This window comes from Delphinapterus leucas, chromosome 4, assembly GCF_059928025.1.
Source record: "Delphinapterus leucas isolate spDelLeu-1000000601 "Yukka" chromosome 4, BTC_Dleu_Yukka2, whole genome shotgun sequence".
NCBI lineage: Eukaryota > Metazoa > Chordata > Mammalia > Artiodactyla > Monodontidae > Delphinapterus > Delphinapterus leucas.
Window position 1 is genome coordinate 143,074,513 of NC_143132.1, and position 21,901 is coordinate 143,096,413.

At 38.4% G+C, this 21,901-nt stretch overlaps 1 protein-coding gene across 1 annotated transcript in view; it reads left to right on the forward strand.

The window, feature by feature from the left end:
* The window catches only part of KCNH8 (potassium voltage-gated channel subfamily H member 8), a 384,197-nt gene that overhangs the window by 106,868 nt on the left and 255,428 nt on the right, over window positions 1–21,901 (forward strand). Inside the window, exon 2 of the mRNA XM_089911194.1 lies at window positions 18,730–18,963. Within this exon, the coding sequence (XP_089767320.1) occupies window positions 18,730–18,963 (234 nt within the window). The remainder of the gene's footprint in view (window positions 1–18,729; window positions 18,964–21,901) is intronic.

Consider the following 21,901-nt stretch of genomic DNA (forward strand, 5'->3'; position numbering starts at 1 on the left):
CAGAAAAGCTAAGACTGGAGAAAACTAATCTGTAATTCTTCTAGTGATTTGGAAAAAACACTCCTGAGATTTCTCCTTTACTTTCCTACTACACTTCACTGTGATACCAAATGTGTGGGTTTTTCTACACATCAAGCAAATCAGCCACACCAGCTGGGTGTCCTACGATTTAACATCAGATCCCAGAGGTTGGGGGCTCAGGCCACAAGACTGCCCCTGCTTCCCTGCTTCAGATGCCAATCCCAAGTCCTCATTGTCACCTCCTCTTCTGACTCACTTGCCATAAATCAGAGATTCTTAACAACTTCCTCCTTGGGCTCAATTAATTTGCTAGAGCAGGTCATATAGCTCAGGAAAATATTTGACATCCTAGATTATCCATTTAGTGTAAAAGATATAACTCAGGAACAGCCTTATGAAAGAGACGCAGGGGGCACAGAGCCTCCATGCCCGCCTGGTGTGCCACTCTCCCAGCACCTCTACAGGTCACCAACCCCAAATCACTTCCAATCCAGTCCTTTTAGGTTTTTATGGAGGCATCATAATGTAGGCACGATTGATTAAATCATTCGCAATGGGGGATTGGTTCAACCCCCAGCTCCTCTCCCCTCCCTGGAGGTGGGGTAGGGGCTGAAAGTCCCAACCTTCTAATCACATGGTTGGCTCCATCAGCAACCAGCCCCCATCCTTAGGGGCTTTCTGAAAGTCACCTCATTAACAAACTCTGGTGAGGTTGAAAGGGGCTTGTTATGAATAACAAGGCACTCCTCTCACCTTTATCACTTTCACTTTGGAGCTATTTGAGAACAAATATTTTAGCAAAAGATTACCCCATTGCTCTTATTGATTCGGAAATTACAAGAGTTTTAGGAGCTCTGTTCCAGGAAGACCAAATATATATTTGTTATTGTAAATCGCAATATCACATACAGAATTAGGTAAAACTGTTAACACTCTAACCATTGTATAGGCCCATTTCTCAGAATCCAACAAACGAAGATATGGTATAACGTTGAGATGAGGCAATTCATAAAATTATTCACCCAAACTGTAGGCTTATAATGGCATGGTCTCTATTAATAGGTGTTCACATAGAACATGACTAAACAGAGATATCTAAGACAAGACAAGAAAAAAATATAAAGGAGTAGGTTTGAAATATAGAAATTATTCATACTTTTTTGTAATATAATAAACCTCAATATCCTTTATGCTATACATATATCATGCTAACAATATTTTATTACAATTGATTAAAAAATAAGTTGGATTAAAAGCCAGTTGAACTTGACTTTATTATTCTCCTTTGACTAACTGTAATTCCTTTGGAAGTCACTTATTTATATTTCATTATTTTTATCTGTACTATAGAATGGTATGAGATTATAGGCTATAGATTCATCTTTCACGGTCAAGTTGAATAATGCATGTTAATGAAACAAAGAGCTGTATAGGCTTTTTTCATTTGTGTCTATAATTATTATTGGTAAATCTTCTGGAAATCCCATTTGATGGGAGGTCATAAGTCCAGTGGACATGACCCAATACCAGGGCTCATGGCTTGGTGAGCTGAGGGCAAGCAGGATTTAAGTCCCCACACAGCCCTCAGTCAGACAAACTTGCTCAGGACAAGTTTGAATTGCATGTGGCCACCCTGATTCTTCTCTCTGAAAGTCATGATGGGCTATAAAACCCTGCCCTTGACATCAGCACAAGAACCCACACTCAAATATTAGAGGGCAGCCATAGCAGACACATTTATTATATAGCAGTGCATTTCTTGATTTCAATGGTTTACATGAATTTATGCAGAAGCAGATATCAGTAAATAATTGGGGTCGTATAAGTACAGGCAATGAAGATCCTGTACAGACTGATCCTTTACAGACTGAGCTGAGTGGAAATGCAAACAGCAACACTGAGAAATCTGTGCAATGAGTACATCAGCTCTGATAGATCAAAGTTCATGGACCAGTGTGGAACCCAGAACAGGATCAAGATGTAATGTACATCCAGGGCCTGTGTGTGTGTGTGTGTGTGTGTGTGTGTGTGTGTTTATCTTTTGTTTCAAAACTATTTAAATCTAAATAATATCTCTTTTGCTTAGGAAAAATGTGATTAAAGAGTCCATTTTGAGACCGTTGGTTAAGCGATAAGTACATACATGTATTTATAATAGTTTATATATACATATATATTATAAAATTTTATGATGAGAAATTTAGCACTTGTGTTTGAATACTTTATTTCTATATTTAAAAGTTAAGATCTCCAGAATTCAGGGCTTGGTTGGAGGAAACCCTTCAACAAAGCATGGCAAGGTTATTTCTTAGATTTTTGTTATTGGTCTCAGAAGTCGTCTAGGCCAAGCTTTTGCTGCTCACTGTGGTCGCCTTTCTATAGTATTTGTGTCAGTCAATCATCTCAGTATGAGTAGTCTTGGTAATAGGAAACTCACTGTATTTGAGGTAGCCTGTGATCTTTTGGGCCGCCTTAGCTATTAGATACAATCATATTCATGCAGAGATGAAATCTTTTTTCTTATAATGTCTGTCCATGGACCTTGCTTCTGCTTCCTGGACAAACCTAGAACAAGATTGGTCTCTCATCTCTGTGGTAATGCTGCGAATGTATGAAATGGTATAATTTTCTCATCCCTAGACTGAGAAAATAATGACTGGAAAATCATAAAACAAACTGAAAAAGGAAGGAAAAAAACAGGAAGTAGAGATTATCCAAGTCTTTGTTTTTGCAGACACTTGCACCCCTTTCTGAGAATTTCTTATTTGTATAGAATAAAAACTCTCTTTTTGTGATTATATAACCACATGCTGAGCAAATGTGTCTTGCTTTCCCACTGTGGATGAATAACACAGAGGAAGAAGAGCCTTTATAAGGGCAGAGAAACCAATTACCTAACCTCCCTCTCTCTAAAATTGTAGTTAATATAGAAACAGAGGAAAAAATAGTGTTTAGGATGATGCTAGTTCATAGCATACATTTATATCATGAGATAAACATCTTAGGTTTTTCCCTCAATGGACTTTTGTTGGAAATTATAGAATTTGGTACAAGTATTTAAGGTCATTTGGTATCAATAAGTGTCTAAGCAGTAGATGAGAAGAGGGTATCATAGTCTTTTTTTCATTCCAGAAGATGTATTCCAAAATACTAACTTTAATTTTTACTAACAGCAAAAACTTTTTTAAGGAGCAGACCTAGAAAGTTCCCCCCCCAAACACATATAACTCTCAGAATGGAGGGTTAGATAAGTTACTTTTGATACAATGATTATTATATCTCCATTCAAATTATGGTTATAAAAACAGGAATAAATGGGGAAATATTCATGATAATGTATGTTTCAGTTAGGAATACTTTTAGCTTCAAATACCAGAAAATGCAAATATCAGTGGTTTGAAAAAATTGGACTTTTTCTTACCTGATAAAAGGTTTTCATATAGGCTTTTGCTGGACTAAATTCTCCAATCAAAAGACATAGAGTGCCTGAATGAATTTAAAAAAAAAATCTACATGTTGTCTACAAGAGACTCACTTTAGATATAAGGACACACACAGACTGAAGATGAAGGGATGAAAAAGATGTTTCACACAAATGGAAGTCAAAAGAAAGCTGGGGTAACTATACTTAGACAAAATAGACTTAAAAACAAAGGAAATAACAAATATCAGAGCACAAATAAAAGAAATAGAGACTAAAAAGATAACAGAGAAGATTATTAAAACTAAGAGTTGGATATTTGAAAAGGCAAACTAAATTGGTGTCTTTAGATAGACTTACCAAAAAAAAAAAAAAAGAGAGAGAGAGAGAGAGAGGGCTTAAATAAACAATATCAGAAATGAAAGAGGAGATGTTACATTTGATACCACAGAAGTACAAAGAGGCATAAGAGACTGCTATAAACAATTATATGCCAACAAATTGGACAACCTAAAAGAAACTGTTAAATTCCTAGAAACATACAGTCTACCAAGACTGAATCATTATGAAATAGAAGGTCTCAACAGAATGGTGACTAGTAAGCAGATTTAATCAGTAATCAAAAACCTCTCAAAAAAACAAAATCAAGGACGAGAAGCCTTCACTGATGAATTCTACCAAACATTCAAAGAAGAATAATACCAGTCCTTCTCAAAGTCTTTCAAAAAACAGAAGAGGAGGGAACTCCTCCAAACTTATTTTATAAGGCCATCATCACCTTGATACCAAGACCAGAGAAGGATGCCACAAGCAGAGGAAATTACAGGCCAATATTCTTGATGAATTTACATATAGAAGTCCTCGACAAAATATTAGCAAACCAAATTCAACAATACATTAAAATTATCATACACCATCATCAAGTGGGTATTATTTCAGGGATGCAAGGATGGCTCAACATCCTCAAATCAGTCAATGTGGTACACTACATTAACAAAAATGAAGAATAAAAATCATGATATCAATAAATGCAGAAAAAGCATTTGGCAAAATCCAACAACAATTTATGATAAAAACTCTCAACAAAGTGGGTATAGAGGGAACATACCTCAACATAATAAAGGCCATATATGACAAACCCTCAGCTAACATTACGCTCAATAGTGAATGGCTAAAAGCTTTTCCTCTAAGATCAAGAACAAGACAAGGATGCCCACTCTGGACACTTTTACTCAACATAATATTGGAAGTCCTCATCAGGGCAATTAGGCAAGAAAAAGAAATAAAAGGCATCCAAATTGGAAAAGAAGAAGTGAAAGTGTCACTATTTGTGGATGACATGATATTATATATAGAAAGCCCTAAACACTCCATCAAAAGAACTGTTAGAATAAATGAATTCAGTAAAGTTGCAGGATACAAATTTAATTCACAAATATTTTGAGTTTCTATACACTAATAACAAACTATCAGGAAGAGAAGTTAAGAAAACAATCCCATTTTCAGTTGCATCAAAAAGAATAAAATACCTATGTATAAATTTAGCCTGGAGGTGAAAGACAAATTTAATGCCATCCATATAAAAATTCCAATAGTATTTTTTACAGAAATAAGAAAATTAATCTTAAAATTTATATGGAACCACATAAGACCCCAAATAGCCAAAGCAAACTTCCAAAATACCAAGGGCATTTTTCACAGAACTAGAACAAATAATATTAAAATTTGTATGGAAACACAAAAGACCCTGAATAGACAAAACAATATTTAGAAAGAAGAACAGAGCTGGAGTAATCACACTCCCTGACTCCAGACTATACTACAAGCCACAGTAATCAAAACGGTATGATACTTGCACAAAAGCAGATGCATGGATCAGTGGAACAGAATAGAGAGCCCAGAAATAATCCCATGCACTTATGGTCAGTTAATCCACCTACAACAAAGGAGGCAAGAATACACAATGGAGAAAAGACAGTCTCTTCAATAAGTGGTGCTGGGAAAACTAGACAGCCACATGTAAAAGAATGAAATTAGAACATTCTCTAACACTGTACACAAAAATAAACGCAAAATAGATTAAAGGCCTAAATGTAAGACCAGAAACTATAAAACTCCTAGAGGAAAACATAGGCAGAACACTCTGACATAAATCGCAGCAATGTTTTTTTGGATCTGTCTCCTAAAGCAAAGGAAATAAAAGCAAAAATAAACAAAAGGGACCTAATTAAACTCAAAGACATTTTGCACATCAAAGGAAACCATCAAGAAAACAAAAGGTCAGCATATTGAATGGGAGAAAATATTTGCAGATGATATGACTGATAAGGGATTAATATCCAAAATATAGAAACAGTTCAAACAACTCAACTTCAAAAAACAAATAACCTGATTTAAAAATGGGCATCAGTACTGAATAGACGTTTTTCAAAAGAAGAAAAGCAGATGACCAACAGGCACATGAAAAGATGCTCAATATCACTAATCATTAGGGAAATACAAATCAAAACCACAATGAGATACCATTCGACCCAGCAATTCCACTCGTGGGCATACACCCCCCAAAAAACAAAAACATTAATTTGAATAGATACACGCACCCCAATATTCACAGCATTATTTACAATTGCAAACATATGGAAGTAACCTAAGTGTCCATCAACAGATGAATGTATAAAGAAGATGTGGTCACTTTATACAATGCAATACTACTCAGCCACAAAAAAAATGAAATTTTGCCATTTGCAGCAACATGGATGTACTTGGAGGGTATTACGCTAAGTGAAATAAGTCAGAGAAAGTATAACATCACCTGTGTATGGAATCTGAAAAATACAACAAACTAGTGAATATAACAAAAAAGAAGTAGACTCACAGATATAGAGAATAAACTAGTGGTTACCTGTGGGGAGAAGGAAAGGGAGAAGGGAATATAGAGGTAAATACTGGCATTAATTCTGTTATTTAAAGATGTCATAAAAATTTTAAGCTTTTTCCACCCTTTAGTTCTGCCACACTCAGGCCTGCCACCTCAAGGTCACAGAATGACTGCCACAGCTCTAGACACCACAATTAAATTCCAAGACAGGAATGAGTGGGAAGAGAAGGTAAAAGGGCACAATGGCTCGGATGATGAGAGCATTTCTTTTCTCATATCTCTCTTTTAATGAAAATTAAAATATCTTCCTGAATACCTGCAAGCTGACTTATCCAAATATCTAACTGAACAGATCTTATTAACCTGGCCAAGTAATAACAAGTGAAAAAAAAAATCAGTTTCACAATTATATGATTACTTATGACTAGTTAAAAAGTTTAAGAAACTAGTTTAAAATTATGACCAGTAGCTGAGAAAGGTAGAATCATGGGGAACATGTTTATTTTTTCTCTGGTTTCCTAAGGCTTTGTAATATGGCTACATTAGTTTGATAATGAAAGCATGCACTTCTAGTGAAAATAAGTTCATTTGAACGCAAAGTAATTAGACTTGCCTGAAAGACTCCTTGATTTATCTAAAACCTTCTCTTACTTCCCACCCCACATATCTGTACTTTCGCAAAGCAGGGAAAAGGGTGGGGAAGCCCTGCTAAGAACTTTATGGTCATTCTTTTAACTACAGAGCGTGCAATGTCACAGCCCACATCTTGTCCAGTGTCTTCTGACTCAGAACATGATTATGTTGATTTATTTAAAAATCCATCCTGCAAATCATATTTATTTTTTTAATAAATTTATTTATTCTATTTATTTTTATTTTTGGCTGTGTTGGGTCTTCATTGCTGCACACGAGCTTTTCTCTAGTTGCAGCGAGTGGGGGTTACTCTTCGTTGCGGTGCAGGGGCTTCTCATTGCAGTGGCTTCTCTTGTTGTGGAGCACGGGCTCTAGGCGTGCAGGCTTCAGTAGTTGTGGCACTCGGGCTCAGTAGTTGTGGCACATGTGCTTAGCTGCTCCACGGCATGTGGGATCTTCCCGGACCGGGGCACGAACCCGTGTCCCCTGCATCGGCAGATGGACTCTCAACCACTGCACCACCAGGGAAGCCCCACAGATATGTTTTATTTCATATTTATACCTCCTCATGACTTAGGTCTGAAAGGTGTTCAACCTAAAATCTAATCATCAACAGAAATGAGTTTTTTCATGTAAAGGCAGTTTTCTTGTTGCAGGTTAGGTGGCTGCCATGGTGTCTGGTCAACATAACTCAGATGTACCCATAGCATTCACTCAGGAAAATGTGTGTGTGTGTGTTTGATAGAGATAAGATTTAATTTAAAAAAAATACACACCCACATAAGTGCTTGATGATGGAATATCCAAGGATAGACCATTTCCTTATAGAGTTTAGCATCTATTTGTAGTTTTGTATATAGTGGGCTTGGGTTTGAATGGCTAAGAAATCATAAATAAATAAACATGTTGAAACATCATTAAAAATTGTAATACTCAGTCTTAAGAGAAAAAGCAGACTATAATGATAGAAAATAATGTGGGGTGACTTATTTAGATGACATAGTCAGGGAATGACTCTCTGAAAAGTGGACACTTGGTCTGAGACCTGAAAGATGAAACACAGCGGGAAGAAACTGCATGGACGCAAGCCTTGGGAGAGAGCTGGGAAGGACATTCTCAAATGTTAGATAGCAGGTAAGGAGTAAGTGAAATCCTAGATAAGGTATTATGGGCCATAATAGAGATGTTTGAGGTTCATTCCAATTGCCATGGAAAGCCTTTAAAAAATTTAAAACAGGAGAATGATGTTTTTCTTTGCAAAAATTATTCTAGGTAATAAGACCAAAGCGGGGGTTAAATCCATATGTGGGGAAGGTTAGCACCCTTCACCGTCACAGCACTGGTGTCACTTGTTTGTGAAAGAGTGAGGTCCCCATCAGTAGGTACTTGTGCCACCACAAGACAGAATATTGCAGAGAGGGCCTATGGGATTATAGATTGGGCATTAGGTTATATATGGACCTTTATAATCATCCCCAGACTTTGAGCTCCTGTAGTACTATTAACTGAGCTAATTATTAAAAGTCTCTTTAGGAATGATAGAAAAATCATAAAATCAAAGGGGTTGTTATTTAGAACAGAATTCTCCAAAACCTTATATATTAAATATATACTCACCTACAAAGTGGATATCCCCTTCCCAAGATGAGGCTGACGTATATGATGTGAACCTTCCATTAGGGCAGATGGTCTCAATTGTTTTGGAAATATATATCATCTAGTGGTGTTGTTTAAAATGAAGATCCAGGGCTCCCATCCCATGGAGATTCTAATTTAATAGATCTGAAGTGAGGCCTGAGAAATTGCAACCTTAATAAGCATCCTAGGAGATCCCAATAGGCGAGGTGGACCAGGGCTGCACTTTAGGAAACAGTGGACTTGGTGATGTCCCTATGCAGATTCTAGCTCTCCTTCACGTCTTGTTGTCATCCACCGAGATCAGGAGTATTGTAGCTCTGAGGATATTTTAACTTGCATTGTCACGTTACTCAACCTTTATGAGCCAAACCCCCTTCATCTGTAATAAAAGCATAAGATGCTTTTGTGAGGACCAGAAATGCAAAATGCGGACCTGAGAGCCTGGCATATCATACCTGTTTAATAAACAGCACCTACTGTCTGCCTTATTTCTGTCTAATTTATTTAGCCGCCTCTTTCCTAGTTATCTTGGTTTACTAACGCCGAGTCAGCATTGACCTGTGTTGGTTTGCTTCTACATTATTGTCATCTTCATCTTGCCTCCACCTCGCCCACAAATTCCCAGAGACCTGCAGCTATCACCTTAATTCAAGTTTTGTACTCTCTCTGCATCATTATAAAGACACTAGAATAAAAATGCTAATATTACAGCTGTGGAATAACTGTAACTATCAAATTCTTTTACTCTTGTGTCTCCTGCTACCTAAATTAATTCTCTCTTGTAGAACCCCTCATCTTTCTTGTTTAACGTGAGTACTGGGAAGCAGAGAAGACTATGCAGTGGCTAGATGAGGTTCTGGAAAAAGCTACCAAATGATGAGAAACATTTGCATTGCATTAGCTTCCATAGAATATAAACAAAGTTTGAAGGGAGAGAGGAAAGTCAGCCCACTCTGGGGCACTGGGCACATTAATTTGTATCTGTTGTCTTCAAAAATTCAAATTGGTGGGGCTTCCCTGGTGGCGCAGTGGTTGAGAATCAGCCTGCCGATACAGGGGACACGGGTTCGTGCCCCGGTCCGGGAAGATCCCACATGCCGCGGAGCGGCTGGGCCTGTGAGCCATGGCTGCTGAGCCTGCGCGTCCGGAGCCTGTGCTCCGCGACAGGAGAGGCCACAGCAGTGAGAGGCCCGTGTACCGCAAAAAAAAAAAAAAAATTAAATTGGAAAGCCCTTGAAGTGTAAAAGAAAAATAATAAAATGACTAAAATATGGCTGAATGAATCCCCTTTTTCAAATCTTCACGTATGTGCAGTAAAGAGCCTGTTCTAGTTTGTTTGAAATTAAAAGGAAATATTCTTCGAATTAAATGTCATTGCAAGCAAACTCTAGGTTGTGCTGGAGGATGATCAAGGGACAAGTTAAATGAAATATTTGGGGAATCTGAATAGACACAGAATGTGGCTGGTTTCATTTGCTGCGTTCCATTTAATCTGTCTTTCAATAGGTCCAGTAAGATGCCCAAAGAAATAACTATGTCTTTCTGAACAAAAATATTGTCACGTGGTCTTATTTTGTCTTTAAATAAACTCCTAAGAAAAGTTTTACAAGGGTGTAAAATTGAAACCACAATTAGCTACCTATTTGGTAATTTGTTTATTTAAGAGAACAAAATGAGACTTGTGCCAGAAAATCCAGGTTCCCCGATTGCCAAGGCTTGTTAAGCCCTCCCTGTCAGTTTCTGCCTAACTTCCTCTCTCCCTGACCCCTCCTCTGGACTGGGAGAGCTGGGATTTTTGTATCATCCAGTCTTATATATTTGAAAAGGGAGAAAGTATAGTGAACACTGCGCTTTCTCCTCCTCTGTTTGCAAAAGCTGGAAAAAGCTTGACCTTCCCAGGCAGCTCACTTACGGTTCATATTTGATTTGAGGGAGGAGAGGTAGGGAGGGACAGGAATCATGAATATGAAAATGTAGGAATAATAGCCATTATTATTTAATAGACATTATGAGGCAGGGATATTTACATCATGCCTATTTCTTTTCTCTAGGCACTGTTGGAAACAGGTTAGCCTACCTTCACTAGGGTAGTGGCTAAAAGACAGTATCCTGGATTAGAAAACTACGAAGTAGCCCTGAAGAGTCCCTAAGGATTCCCAAATGCTGAATTCATGTACACACAGTAGTTTTCTTTACTGAGTGAAAGTGCCTCATAATTTCATTTTATATTTTGGAGAAAGGGCTTTGTTTGGCATTATTTAACTTTGTTTGTTTGTTTCTTTTTTTTTTTTCTTAATTGGTTTCTTAATAGAAAATAAAATTTTCTATTTCTGCTTACTGAAGACTTTACTAAAAGTAGCAGGTCAGGATGAAAACTATGGGCATGAGATGGACTGTTCAGGACAGTTCTGACTTTATTTTTAAAGTTGCTGGTTATAAATGATTCCTGCTAAATAATAAAACAATAGATTTGGCTACAAACAATTGCCCTCATTTGATGTGCTTTAATAAAAACTAATAGGTTCCAAGTTTATTTCACTCATTTGCTTAACAAATTCTTATTGAGCACCTACTATGTGCCAGGCACCATTCCAGAGGTTGTGACTAAATTAATGAACAAAACAAACCACTGTCCCTTAGAGTGTACATTCCAGTGACAGAGTATAGACAATCTAATTTTTAAGAAAGTAAACAGATTATGTGAAAGACCATTTGTCTAAACGACTAATTCTGTTAGACAAGAACCCCGGAGAACTGGGGCATATTTTAGTATTATTTCAAATGTATTCGTAGAGAATCAATTGTGGATAAAATACCAAACACGTTTTGTTATTATTGCCTTTGAGATTTTCTGGTTTCTCCCTCATTCATTTTACTTTTGATGAGTCCTGCCCTCCTGTCTTAATTAAAAATCATTCTTTTTCTAAATGAAACTCATTTACTGAATTCTAAGAGACAGTGCACCTGAAAAGAAATAGCACCACTCACCACTGAAGTTCACACAGCTGAAAAATGGAATTTGCAAAACTTACTGGTGATTTTGCTAATACCAAATTATGATAAAGAGTATACTAAACTTGCTTTGAATTTATTCGTCTTAATGAGCTTTTATCTTTGTTTATTGGAAATTTAAAAATTTGTTGATCTAGATTCTTTCTACTTCATCAAGATTACTATTTGTCTTTAATCAAGTTATTTTTATTAAGCCATTCAAATGCATGGTTAAATACATTTTAAGATGTTTCCGAATAGGTATTCATGCATATGCTACAAAATTCAAACACTAAAAAGAGAATATGATGAAAATCAGTCTCCTTTCCTTTTTTGTTCTCAGCCACGCAGGTGCCCTCCCTCATTCGTTTACTGTGACTAGGTTCTTCTAGATCTTTCCAGTGATATTCTAAAGGAGCTTCTCAGACTTTACAATGTGCATATGAATCTTGTTAAAATACAGACTCTTATTCAGGGGGTGTGTGCTGAGGCTTGAGATTCTCCATTTCTAAGAAGTTCCCAGTGAGGCTGCTAGCTTCACTGGCGAGGTGGTGAAACACCTTAGTTTATATTTGTCTCTGTGTTTACTTGTTTTTTGGCCTTGAGAGAGCAAGATGTTCTCATACATATACACAACTTTCTGCTTTCTACTATGACTTCAGCCCTAGGGTTTTGGCTTTGAGCTTTGCTTTGTTACAAAGTTTTCTTCTAATCTTTGCCTGAAGTGATCATTTATGCAGTATGCTAGAAATCAAACCATAAATGATGAACGTTAGCAATATAACCATTTGAAGCATGCTACTAGGTGATGTGTAAATTGTAATGACTAGGAGAATTCCTCTTTGCAAATTTGCCATCTGCTTTTTAAAGTAAGGTTAGAAAAGTCCTCAATTCCAAGCAGCCTCTAAATTTTAGCAGAGAGCATACTGAGGACTTTAGCTTGCAGCCAGTACCATTAATCTAATACAGATGCCATCATACTTGGAAATGATACAATTAAGCTCCCCGAAAGCAATGTAAAGTGCAAAGATCATTTAAATATTTTAAAGTCATAAGCATTCATATTCTATGTACCTGGATAAAGTAGTCTCGAGAGATGACGGTGATCGATATCACAAGAGGTACAGATGTTGTCTTTGTTGGACCTGTATGTAAGTGTAATTCAGACAGCTTGGGAGCAACCCATAAAAGAAAACTAAAATTTCATGCTTGTTTCTTCCCCTCTACAAGAAAATGGAGGCCTATAAGATTCAAGTTTGCCCATCTGTGTGGTGTGCGAGTCTGTTCATATGAGTACTTGCTAACGCAACACAAGATTTGGTTTTAAAAGAGAACCTGTATCAGAGGCGCTTTTCAGAAATAAAGATTTGGACCATCAAAGTCTCAGTTTCTGTGTCTTCGGCAGAAAGAGCCAAGGGGTACAGGTTTCTCTTTGATGCCCAGTTAGTATCTCTTAGTATCTCTCAGTGTGTCTTTTGGTGTCACTGGCTCGGGGTCTCCATGTGGAGGATTCTTAGACTGGGTGCTGAGCTGGTTGTCTTAAAGGACCGAGGTTGAGGGGGAGAGTGATCTGGGTCTGTCCAGTCTCTTAAGCATACACCATTCTACCACCAGTCGTGATTCTCTGGTGAAACTTAGGTGATGTAGGCGTGTACTAAACAGTATGCAGAGTCATAGAAAGCAAACGGCATATCCTCCTGAATTTTCAATTGAATTAAAACTATGGCAGGTCCATATTAAAACACAATTAAAAAAACACTCAAACAAGCATAAATGCAAAATTCTGATGGATTTTTAAGTTAACCTGAGATTTCAAACCAATATCTATCGAGCTTAGATCAGTGCCTCTAGGCTCCTTGGAATGCACATTTAGTGGCTTTGGCCACTAAATACACTTCTACCTAGTAGAAGGGTATTTCAATGGGGCAATTTTAGGAATACTGAAGAGGTCAGAATCCAGATCGTTTGAATTGCAACTACATTTCTTTGTCTCCTGAGGAACTCTGGAGTGGGCCTATGCAAAATATTTTGGAGCCAAGAAAGTTGTTGTCATGTTTTTGAAATATTGACTTTCTGGAGGAAATGAGGAAGTGTCCTAGAGGTTGTCGAGAGATCCAGACCGGTTTAGGAGATGTCATCAATGAACTTCTAATAAATGATCTCTATAGAGAAAAATCTGTGCCTTTGAGGTCTTTGTAGACTGAAGGGGTAAAAATATTTTTCTAGAATTAACCCATTTCTGCTGGAAGTAGAGAACAAGTCACTTCTTTGCAGAAAGGATGCATGACGTAGTAAACATTGTTTGTCACATAGACTGGATTTTAATCCCTCCCTTCAAACCTTGGACTGGACACTAAAGTTCTCCAGGTCTTAGTGTTCTCATCTGAAAAATGGGCTGAGGATGAAAGGAGCTATTAGTGGATCAGTGTTTGCGTTCTCCTTTTTTTTTTTCCCTCTATATTTTTCCTTTCCAACTCCCATTCCCTTTGTGCCTGGCAGTCGACAATGAATAGTACATCTCCCTTTGAATGGGAAAGTGGTACCCTACAGTAGGGACTCAGAGCAAATGACCTGGGTCTCCACCAACCCTGAGATTCCCTCTGATGATCCATGAAAGCTTTTGGCTAAGGAGCCATTTAGATAAATAATCAACTACTCAGAATGTAAACACATTTAAATCTTACTGTTTACTGGCACTTCTAAACTAAATTTACACAAAAGGATGACCTAGAAACAAGGAGGAAAAAGCTGTGTGGCATTTAGATGCACATCACATATGCATAATTGATTCTTTAAAAGGTTAGGGCTTCCCTGGTGGCGCAGTGGTTGAGAGTCCGTCTGCCGACGCAGGGGACACGGGTTCGTGCCCCAGTCTGGGAGGATCCCGCATGCCGCGGGGCGACTGGGCCCGTGGGCCATGGCTGCTGAGCCTGCACGTCCGGAGCCTGTGCTCCGCAACTGGAGAGGCCACAACAGTGAGAGGCCCGCGTACCGCAAAAAAAAAAAAAAAAAAAATTTTAAAGGTTAAATACCCTTGACATATGTATGGTTGGTGATATACCCCTGATGGGTTCATAATCATTACGGCAGTGGCTTTGTTTTACACAATTCTAAAGTAAATGTCACATTTCTTCTTTGGAGATTCCAGGACTGGTATTCAGAAAAGCGTATGTTTCTAAGTAGATAGCTGGGAAGAGGAGCTACTCTTTTCCAAACAGAAGGACTATTCACGTAGCTAGTACACTAAGCTTTATGAGAAGCCGACTGCCACTAAATTCTCTCGGATTGAAATGCAATTACATATCAAGGACAGGACAAGTGCTACCTATAAACAGAAAAGCTCAAATACATGACTTTTTTTTTTTTTTTCTGTTTTGCTTTGTTTTTGCAGGGTATTTGCAGGAAGAATTCAGTACCCCAAACACACTATAATCCTTAATTGAAATGCACATATCAGGCAATTTGGTGAATCCTTTAGCGGCTTTTTTCAGAAGCTTATTGTAGCTCTGAAGGACTGGTCTTTTCTTATGTCCATAAACAATTATAAAGATGCTAAGGAAATTAATAAAAGAAGCAAGTCACTAAAAAGTATGTAGAATGAAATACCATAATATATGCCATAAGAATCAGAAAAAATAGGCAACATGAGGATACATATGTAAGTGGTAAAAACTATGTAAATGGGAATGATTATTACAAAAATTCAAGTTACGGTTTTCTTCTTTGGGGAAGGAGGGAAATACAATGCCCTGTGGTGCTCACAGGGGTTTTCACCATCCATGGGTGTTTACTGTTGTTTTTAAATACTGTTATTAAACCTTTTTTCAGGTGTGTTATATTTTCTAATTTTTGAAAATGGAAAAGGCAAAATAACAAAACACAGTGAAGAGAAAGCACAAATTAAGTTGGCAAAAAAAAGAAAAAGACAATGTAATATGGTAATCATAATAAAAGTAAATATACAGTCTCAGGTTGGTGGTTGTATCTTCATGTTGTACTTTAAAAAAATTTAAATGCATGCTATGTGCAAGACACAGCTATAAAATACAAGTCCCTGCAAGGGTCAAAAGTAGAAAGACAGATAAAAACTAACAAAAGAAAACTATTGTGGCTATTTAAATGATGGGAAACTGGACTTTAGGACAAAATGTAATGTTATGTATTTTCTCTGTCTCTAATTCCTATTTCTCCATTCATACTCTGAGCCTGGGCCATCCAGGCATCTGCTCCAACCCTCCAGGTCTTTTGATAATTATCTCCACCCATTTTTGTCTTATTCCTAGCTAGTCATTTTAAAAGCCCTGGATCTTCAGTTTCTGAACTCTGGGAGTAATTATCTGTGTACCACTGATTTGGTACTTACGATATGCTGTATTTTAATGTTACAGATATTCATGCATTTCTTTAATTATGTTGTAACATCCTAAAGCTAGAGATTATACTTTATTCATCTTTTTACACCCCCCTGTCACCTCACTCTAGGAACTGCCATATGGTAGAACCATGTCACATGGCATATAGTAGAGTCAATAAACATGTCAGCAGTCGACTGAAAAATGGCTTCTGAAAAAACATTAAAAGCTCTTTCAGGACATTTGAGTACTTTGCCAATGTTCTGCATTTGCATTTTCTAAGCTAGCTCTCAGCCTAAATTTTAGAATGGAAGGAGGAAGAGAAACTAATGGTAAGAGAGTTACCCAGAACTGTGCAGAGTTGGTGAGACCAAGACCAATAGGAGGGTGCCCCCCTCTGGACCTAGCTGGGAACTCCCATAGGTTCAAGGCTGATCTTTAAGGGCAGGGACTGCATCTAATACACTTTTCTGCCTCTCTCTGCACCTGGAACAAAGTCCATCACATCGTACACCATCAATAGATGCTTCTTCAAAGTGTGAGAGAATTAAACATTAGTCTTGGATAATTTAATTCACTCCCATGGCCTCAAAACAATGTGCCACTGAAGGCTTCCCAGTATGGATTTTAAGCTCTGACTGTTCTGCAGAGGGAGAGGGTGACTGGGCAAGGAGTTGGGTAAGCCCGGCCCAGGCAGGATGCAGCTGTTAGCACTTGGATTTTTACTCTGGGCTTAGGAGGTGATTGGAGCAAACCTGAGTAGAGTGGGTTTGGTTCTGCCAGCTGATGGGGGTCTATGGAAGCATGCAACAGATGTTTAAAAAGAGATGGGAAAGCCCATGGAACAGGTCATCAGTGCCTGTCCTGCTGGCCACCAAGAAGTAGCTGGAATTCCTCTTTTCTCATGGCATACAAGATATGATGTCTGCTGCAAACCTCTTTTAAAATCCTAGTTTTTTTCTTGTTTCTTTTTTTTTTGCGGTATGTGGGCCTCTCACCGTTGTGGCCTCTCCCGTTGCAGAGCACAGGCTCCAGACGCGCAGGCTCAGCGGCCATGGCTCACGGGCCCAGCCGCTCCGCGGCATGTGGAATCTTCCCGGACCGGGGCACAAACCCGCGTCCCCTGCATCAGCAGGCGGACCCTCAACCACTGCGCCACCAGGGAACCCCTAAAATCCTAGTTTTTTAATAAGTAATACATAAAGCATATGATATAAAATTCAAAGGATATAGTAAGAATATGGCAAAAATAAGTATTCCTATCACCTCTGCCCATAGTTGCTCTTTCTGAAGACATCTGCAGTTACCAGTTAACCCACTTGGTTTTAGGTATACCTAAACACTTCCTGTTTGGGGATACACATACATGTCTATATGGGTTTATGTATTTTCTGACAAATAGTTCATCTAATAACATACTACACCAAATCATGTTTTTTTTCATTTAACAATTTATGCCACAGTTCTTTCCATTTTTCGTTTTCTTTTTATTATCTTTAAAATCTCAGCCTCTAATACTGTCTGATACACTGACACTGTTCAACTTTAGTTTCGTGAGCGAAAGAATGAGTGATTTCATAATAGTCTCTAATTCATTCTGAACCTGAAAGTCACCCACCAACGCATTTTATACATGTCTTGTCTTACACCCCATCTCTAATATGCATGTTTTTGCCTGTAAACACCCCTCTAAGTTAATCTCAAAAAATTTGAACCTCCCTTGAATGCTGTCTTTCAGGCTGTCCTCCAGAAGTTATCTCTAAGCGCTTAACAACTGTGTCCTGTTTTTTATTGCCCTACATTCTTATTTGTTAATATAGTAGCCATAAGATGTGAATAATACTCTTAATAATAATTTTTATTGAGTACTTATTTGTGCCAGACATCGTGCTAAGCATTTCTCACGAATCTCTACAACACATCTATGAAGTAAGGAATAGTATCACCCTCTCTGTACACCTGTCAGTGCCCTCCCAGGATCTCCTTGACTCAGCCTTAAGTTGCTGTGCAGACCATTTCCTTATATACGGTGGCTTCCAGCATTGTGCTGCCCAAGTGACCTCCGGAGAATGTGTTCAGCCCAAGTGGGCAGGCCAAAGTGCTAACATATTGACAACCCCAAAGTGTCCTAACCAATGAGGTATAGACACTCATGGAGGTGGATAAATACCCTGGCTTTCTCTCCTCTTTGGGAAAAGTTTGAGCTGTGTTCTGCCCAGTCATTTCTTCTGTGTGTCCCCGTGTGATTGAGCCTCAGTTGCTCATATCTGTAAACCCCTTTCTGTCTCACCCTTTATTACCTTTCCTCCCTGCCCACTTCCTTACTTCCTAGAATCACCTGCCAAATAAACTGCTTACAGTCAAATCCTTGCCTCATGGTCTGCTTTTAGGGAAACCAAACCTAGGGAAACTGAGGTTCAGAATATGTGAGTAATTTGTTCAAGGTCATCTGTACATCAAGTGGCAGATTCAAGCTATGAACCAGAAGCCACACTCAGAAGCACCATCCCTTACTGTTAGGTAGATGGTAAGTGCCTCAAAGCAGGCCAAGGAATACTCTCTTCCCTCCGTGGTGTGTTTCAAAATGCAAACCAATGTCGGAGCTTAATACATACTTCTGCTGGGCAATGCCGTTCTATGTTTTGGGGTGTCTTTTTTCCACCCCAGCCCATCAGGACTTGCATTTTAGGTAATGTGGGCTAAACATATGTGCTTGTGACTTGTTACTGAAAGTGCGATTTACAAAGAATTTCTCATGCTTGTTTACTTGCTGTCTTCTCCTTGTTGGTCTACAGATAGCAACTTCATCCTCGCCAACGCCCAGGTGGCTAAGGGTTTCCCCATAGTCTACTGTTCGGATGGCTTCTGTGAGCTTGCTGGATTTGCCCGAACAGAAGTCATGCAGAAGAGTTGTAGCTGCAAATTCTTATTCGGGGTTGAGACCAACGAGCAACTGATGCTTCAGATAGAAAAGTCCTTGGAGGAAAAAGCAGAATTCAAAGGAGAAATTATGTTCTACAAGAAGAATGGTGAGTTGGCTTTTTCTGATGGGTGCTCTTTGGACAGTTGTGAAAGGTCACCCACCTTCTTTTAACTCCCATTGCCGTAATTGCTCCATAACTCCCACTAAGGCTTAATGGTATTTTACATAAATACAGTCTGTTATTGAAGTTCCACAAATAACTTGGATGATGGCCTTGTTTTAGCCATTAACAGCATAAACTACCTGAAAATTTAGCATCAGAATTACAATTATTCAATGTCAATATATTAACTGAGGTAATATATGTTAAAATAAAGTGTATTATGTTGTGGTCATGCTTAAGATATATATCAGATATGATGGTTGTTAATATATTAACAGATTCAGAGATAGTTAACTATTCAGAGATAGTTTTCCATCTTTAAGAACCACATCTCAGCCTCAGTCATTAGGGACAGAGATCCAAGTGTTTGACAGCAGAAAAAGAAGTTAATTTAAAGGACATGAGCATAGGCATTTTCTCTTCCAGTTTCCTGTTCACAGAGCCTTTCTCACTGTTCTTAAATTCTAGAGACAAAATAAGAGACACACAGTGTCTCGGGGTGGGAGTACATTTTCCTGGACTCAACACTGCCACTGGCAATACTATTTTCTTGTGGCTATGGTTTTGACTCTCTTCTAAATGAAAAAGTATCTAGGGATGGGTATAGTTTCCACAGTGCTTGGTTCCTACATGGGAATAGATATCATTATCCTGTAAGCCGTGGTAGAGGGGGTGAATCCAAGAGGCATTATACTGGAGAAATGCTAGATCAAAAATGAGAACAAACCATCATTTTCCAGTTTCTAGAATTCTGTCTCTTTTTTTAACAGTTTTCCTTTGAGTAACATAGCCCCCTGAGTTTTATTTAGCTGGGCACATGGCCGCCTAGCTGAAGAATATATTCCCCAGCCTTCTTTGCAGTTAGCTAGGGCATGTGTCTAAGTTCTGGCCAATGATATATAAGACTGAATGATTTATGCAGCTTCTGGGTGAAATCCCTAAAAAACGAAATTGTTTGACCTCTAATTTCTCTTCTTCTCCTTTCCCGTGGTGTTGTGGACTGAATTATGTCCCTTCAAATTTCATATATCAAAGCCCTAACCCCCAGTGTAACTGTGTGTAGGGATAGGGCCTTTTAAGGTTCAATAAGGTCATAAGGATGGAGCCTTAATCCAATATGACTGGTGTCCTTATATGAAGAGGAAGAGACACCAGGGATATGTGTACATAGAGGAGAGGTCGTGTGAAGACACAGCGAGAAGGTAGCTGTGTATGAGCCAAGGAGAGAAGCCTCACCTTGATCTTGGACATCCAGCCTCTAGAACTGTGGGAAAATAAATTCCTGTTGTTTAAGCCACACAGTCTGTGGTATTTTGTTATGACAACCCTAGTAAACTCATACATACGAGTCAGAATGTTAAGGCAAGGCTGGAAAGCCAGCTTCAACCATTTGTCAAGGTCGACAGCATAGAGTAATACAGAGCAACAATAGGTAAGGAGCCTGGGTGTGGTTTTAGGTCCACCTTTCCCATCCTAGACAAAGACACATCCAGTTCTATCTTGTTTGAATCACTCTATTTCTAGGTGTTTTTGTTACAACATTTAAATTGTACTCTAATTCAAGGTTTCACAACCTTGGCACTATTAACATCTGGGGCCAATAATTCTTTGTTGTGGGGGCTTTCCTGTGCATTGTGGACAATTAACAGCATCTCTGGCCTCTTTAATACTTAGTACTGGGGTCATTTTTAGGAGGAGGTATCGGAGCGTGAACATGGGAACTTCATCCTCTTTTAAAAGTTATTTGTCTTTGGAGGACAGTCCTTGATTGTGTGAATTTTGGATGCATGGTAGTCAGGAAGTATTGGCAAGCACCCCTCTGGGAGGAATAGGATTTCCAGTTCTTTGGCACCAGGAACACAGTTCAGACCATTGTGTCCTTCCCAGTGTCAATAGATAAGGCCTACATTGCAAATGCGATAAAATAAAAGGATTCTAGCTCTATCTAATTTTACCACAATCACTGAAAAGGGGGCCTGAGATAAAAGAAAATGGAGTTGGTCACTGAGAATGCAAACTGGTAGGGAGTGATAAAACCGCCATCTGGTGAACAAAGGGAAAAGGAGAGGCTTTGTCTGAAATATCCGCTGACTGCAGACTTGTCCTTCTTAAGATAGGTGCCTTGTACAGGTCTCTCCAAATCCATTTGTGTTTCTTCGTTTTTAAGCCTTCTCACAATATCCAAATGTGGCACCTCTGAGAAAGGTTAAGGCCAAGGAGGAGAATTTAGGTGGCAAGGCCAAAGGGTGGAGACTTTGGAGGTCAGAAAAGTAGAAATATAAAGCACAGGGTGGGAGTGAACCCCTAAAAGAGTTTCCCGAGCCTAGTTTTTTATAAAGATGCCTACAACCCTGGACCCCTTTGGATGGAAATCATTAAAGGCACCAAGAAAGAATAAGGTTTTTAAAAATTAGGTAATAAATAAGAAGACAACTATCTTCACAGATAAGCATAATACTCAAACTTCTTTTTGGCTAAAATACAGAGAGTAATATTTTATATTTTTATGTGCAGGACTTAACATTTCTTATTTCTTGTCCTCCCTTTAAATTGCCCAGATTCTACCTATACATCAGAAATAGACCATTACGATGTCTTTTCAAAAAGCAGTCCCCTCCACTTCTGCTGATATACAAAAGGCATTAACCACGGCTATTCTAGACAAACAAATGTATGGGTACCTGAACCAAGGGTAACAATTTTATAAATTTGGTGTTTATCCTCATTGTTTTTTTTTTTTTAATATCAGCAATACTTTACTTATAGAGTGGTTCCCTCCTTTTTTACACGCAGCATACTTTGCACACTATTCTATAGTTGCAGAGCAATATCTTTTACAACTGTGTATACCTTTTAGAACAACATATGCTGGATGACAATC